This window comes from Jaculus jaculus, chromosome 14, assembly GCF_020740685.1.
Source record: "Jaculus jaculus isolate mJacJac1 chromosome 14, mJacJac1.mat.Y.cur, whole genome shotgun sequence".
NCBI classification, from domain to species: Eukaryota; Metazoa; Chordata; class Mammalia; order Rodentia; family Dipodidae; genus Jaculus; species Jaculus jaculus.
In genome coordinates, this window is record NC_059115.1 from 10,616,799 (window position 1) to 10,621,894 (window position 5,096).

A 5,096-nucleotide genomic window follows, 5' to 3' on the forward strand; every position below is an offset into this window, starting at 1 on the left:
AGTTTGTTTACAGTGGCTGGAGGCATTGGCTTGCCCATTCTCTCTCTCTCCGTCTCTCTCTCTCTCTCTCTCCCTCCCACCCTCCCTCCCTCCCTCCTTCTCTCTGTCACTCTCAAATAAAAAAAATAAAGTCAAAAAAACAAAAAAAGTTTGTTTTAAAAAATAATTTTGGAGATCTCACCATACCTGATTTTGAGGTATTTTACAATATTGACCCTAAAGCTTTTATTCTGTATTTTGTCAATATTATTAAGTTTTACAACAGTGCTCATCTTTTTATATATTAATTAATGGAAATTTTGCACTTTATTTTTACATTACTGTATTGTAATAGGTTATTGTACTGCTAGTCCGTTGTACATACAATTAGTTATATATATTTCAGAATGCTATGTTTGTCAAGGTTCACTACAGTATATACATATATGGTATACATGGCTATTAGATACACATTAAGGGCTCCCTGGTGAAAACTGTCTACACAGTGGAGTTGCTGAGAACCCAGTTGATACTGAGTTCATAAAGTAAGATCTCTCAGCAGTCACAAGCTAGTGTTGGAGGCCTGAAGATTTGTGGAGAGTGACTGGTCTTCATCCCACATTGGAAGCCTGGATGAGCTAGATTCTGCTGTTGACAAGGGATGAGTAAGCAGTAGTAACATCAAGATAAGTGCTCTTACAGGCAAGCAACCAGAGCTGATTTTTCCTCAGATATATTTATAATTGGTCTGTCTCCAAAAGTTGGTTCACACTCTGAGGGAGGGTCATCTCTCCCCTCAGCTATTGCATCCTGCAAATACCATCACAGAACTGCCCAGAGTGATGCACATTATTTGCTCCCAGATTCAATCAGGTTGACATCACTCTAAGTGAATTTCAAAATAAGTTATTCCATCATAACATTTTCCTTATTATATTGACAATTGTATATTTACTGCTTACTCTTTGGTGGGACAAAATACTGGAATAGAAGTAACATCAGGAAATAAAATCTTGATTTAGATTTCATATTACAGAGGATAGAGTTTTCTTTGTGGCCACTGAGTAGCCTTTTTTATGTGAATGAGAGGAGACAGAGAGAGAGAGAGAATTGGCACACCAGGGTCTTCAGCTACCACAACCAAACTCCAGGCATGTGCTCCTTTTTGTGCACATGTACAACTTGTGTGCTTCTATCCCCTTGTGTGTCTGGCTTATGTGGGATCTGGATAGTCAAACAGGAATCCTTAGCTCTTGAAGGCAAGTGCCTTAACCTTTAAGCCATCTCTCCAGCCTGAGGATAGAATTTAGAATGTTAGAGAACAAAAGCAAAACATGGCAATAGCATGAGTGAAATGGTTCATAGTCATGCAATTCAGGAAGAAAAGGGAAAGATAGAGGGAAAGAGAGAGAGGGGAAGAAAGAAAATGAAAAAAAGGGAAGAGAAAAGGCCGGTGGGTTATGACTTCTCGTTGTGCCCCAGTCACACACTTCTCCCTGGCATGTTTCATGGAGGTTGTTCTGAAACTTTCCTCAATCACATCACAATCTCAAAATTGAGAATCTGGACACATGAGCATGTCGGGAATATTTTACTTAGATTCAAATCACTGTAGTCTTAATGTATGTTTCTTTACTGGTTTTTGAAAGTTTTATATCTTTATGATTATATGAGAATGACAAGATAATTTTTTTTAAATTTATTTATTTGAGAGCAACAGACACAGAGAGAAAGACAGATAGACAGAGATAGAGAGAATGGGCACGCCAGGGCTTCCAGCCTCTGCAAACGAACTCCAGACGCGTGCGCCCCCTTGTGCATTTGGCTAACGTGGGACCTGGGGAACCAAGCCTCAAACCGGGGTCCTTAGACTTTAGAGGCAAGCGCTTGACCGCTAAGCCATCTCTCCAGCCCGACAAGATAATTTTTACCATACCTAAATAGTACATATTTATACCTGAGACATTAATACTTCAGAAACATAATTCAGTGCAAACTCCCTTTATCATAGTAAGCCCATAAATTGCCAGAAAATGATACTTCCCTGGGCACTCTGACTCTAGTCTACCATTGTTTTTGGATCCTTTTATCTGGATGAATTTGACACAAAATTTCCCTTTTCTCCCCTTTTGAATAATGGCTAAACTAGTGGAAGTTGAACAGTGTTTAAATTTGACAAAACAAGAGATGTTGGGCTGAAAATTCCAAACGAGTTGTTCAAAAATACAGATAGCACAGTGTTTAAATTTCCTTAGTACTGCAACATTTTCCATGGAAATTATCGATAACAATTTTGGATGCATTCACAAACTGCTTTAATTATTGCCTGGTATGAAGAATATATCTGTGATGTTAGGGGTATATTCTATCTAGAACTGTTGTTTAATGTGAGTGGTTCATTTGGAAAATATGATAGCTTGGATGAATGCCATCGACAAGCAATATCCTTTTGAGAGTTTTCCTACTACCTAAAGGCCATGTGTTGTTTCATATGAACAAGTACAGCAGAAGTTAGAAACCTTGGTGTACTGGCTGAGGAGCAGGAAGGGGCAGAAGGCTGGGAAGCATGCAGACATTGCAACACTGGCATTGACCAGCCACCTAGCAGTTACATCAAAGAAAGAGTAAGATAAAACTAAGAGGACAGAGATCATATATAAGAACACAAAGCTGCTCACCAGGGCAAGGATGCTCTGGGTGGCTCTGGTCTCAGGTGATGACCGAGGAGACAGGTGGCTGTGAATGTGTTGGACCCTCTGCTTGTGCTTTGTGAGCATCAGGACCATGGAGCCACTGGCCCACATCATGATTCCCAAACACACGACATCAATGGAGGCAAATACTATTGAATACAATATCCTTCTCAGACTGTGAATATCTACAACGGCACAGTATACAACATCTCTAAATCCTGTGATATTTTTTGTCCCCAAGATATCTGTCACAGTTGTGGGAATACCAGCATTTATCAGCAGTTGCAGGGCCCAGCACAGACCCAAGGAGGAACCAATGACCTTGGCGGCTCTGAACTTGAGTTGTCCCCACTTGGAATTGCTGGGGCTGATTGTGATGATCTGAAAGACACTCAAGAGTGATGTGGAGCCAAGGGACACTCCTCTGGCCACTCTGTGGAAATAAAAGATGAGTTTGCACAGAATATCATCTAGAAAATTACTCATACCAAATGCAGCCATTGTCTGGGGGATTCCTTTAAAGACAAGAACCATGAAGTTGGCCCAGGTCAGGTGCTTGACAATCAGATCTGTGGGCTTCACCCGTCTCCCTGAGAAGTCAGTGAGAATGAAGTAGCCAAGGCAGGCGCAGTTCCCCAGGACTCCCAGTGTTGTCTGTGACAGGAACATGATCCCCATGGTCAGGTTTATGGGGGACATCTGTCACCTTCCCGGAGTGTCTCTCAGTATCAGAGGCACAGGACTCTTCACTGACAAGCAGGGCTACTTCCTTTATGATATGTAAAATAGTCCAGCCACCTGTAACCATAACTTGCATTAATCAGTGGTAATAAATTTACCTTTTCTCATAAGTTTCATAGAATTTCCTAGTTTTTCAGGTGTAGGTAGATATTAGTCATGTTATTGCCATGAAACATAAACCAAATATTGTTCATGCTATGTGTCAAGAAGTTTTCATCATGCTTTATAAATAATATCTGACTTAAATTTAACAATATCTTGTCCAAAGTTTCAAATTGAAAGATTTATGATGAGTGCAAATATGCGTCAGGATTTCTAGAGCTACCATAGGAAAACAGCACAGATTTGCTGGAATTCAAGGGTGTGTAAGAAATTAAACTAGGACACTCAGAACATAGGAAAGAAGATTGTTTCCTTGGCAAATACTAGTTATTTCAATTTATGCACTTTCACTACTTATGAATTATTTCTATATAATTTTTAAACTCCTTGAGTATACCTTTTTTGTTTTGTTTTGAGGTAGGGTTTCACTCACTACTTTTTTTTTTTTTTTTTTTTTTTTTTTTGCTTTTTTGAGGTAGGGTCTCGCTGTAGCCCAGGCTGACCTGGAACTCACTTTGTACTTCCTGGCTGGCCTTGAACTTGTATCTATTCTCCTGCCTGTGCATCCCAAGTACTCATATTAAAGGCATGCACCACCATGCCCAGTCATGGCACATATTTTTAAGTATTCTCTTAATTCTGAAATTGTCTGCTGGCCAATTCTATATATTTTAAATTGCAAGCATCATCAGACAATAGTGGGTCTGGAGAGATTGCTCAGAGGTTAAAGATTCTTTCTTGAAAGACTGATGGCCTTGGTTTGACTCGCTAGTACCCACATAAAGTGAGATTCACAAATTGGTGCACGCATCTGGAGTTCATTGTCAGGACCAAGGGGTCCTCATAAACCTATCTCACTTTCTTGCAACCTAAGAAATAAATATTTTTTTATTTTTATTTTTTAATTTTTACTTTATTTATTTGAGAGCGACAGACACAGAGAGAAAGACAGATAGAGGGAGAGAGAGAGAATGGGCGCGCCAGGGCTTCCAGCCTCTGCAAACGAACTCCAGACGCGTGCGCCCCCTTGTGCATCTGGCTAACGTGGGACCTGGGGAACTGAGCCTCGAACCAGGGTCCTTAGGTTTCACAGGCAAGCGCTTAACTGCTAAGCCATCTCTCCAGCCCAGAAATAAATATTTTTAAATAAGTCAATAGTGAAAAAATATAGTAATTTTGAGAGTTAAATGTTTGTAAAGGTGTTCAGTGAAAAGTGGCTTGACAGTAGGATGGCATACACGATATGCAAGGATTTCTAAATATTTTTATTCATTTAACCAAGTAGAGATATAAAAGAGTGATGGGCAAACAGAATACGTATGCCAGGGCCTACCACCACTGCAAACCAACTCCAGGTGTGTGACCCAACTTGTGCATCTACCTTTACTTGGGCATTGGGGAATTGAAGAGCCTTAACTGCTGAGCCATCTCTCTAGCCCTAAAGTGTTATTCTGTAATCCAAGAAAGCTGTTTGTGCTATATAAAACTTTTCTGAATTATAGGAAATGAAATAGATATAGCTAGTATTATATTTACTACCTGACAGGACGGAAATATCTGAGATATTCGTTTCTACCAAGC

General features: G+C 39.9%; 1 protein-coding gene across 1 annotated transcript; it reads right to left on the reverse strand.

Moving 5' to 3' along the window:
• Nucleotides 1-2,447: 2,447 nt before the first annotated feature.
• LOC123454600 (vomeronasal type-1 receptor 4-like) lies at nucleotides 2,448-3,371 on the reverse strand. The gene has a single exon (XM_045133301.1). It carries the CDS (start codon nucleotides 3,369-3,371, stop codon nucleotides 2,448-2,450), a length of 924 nt encoding a protein of 307 aa, XP_044989236.1.
• Nucleotides 3,372-5,096: the final 1,725 nt, after the last annotated feature.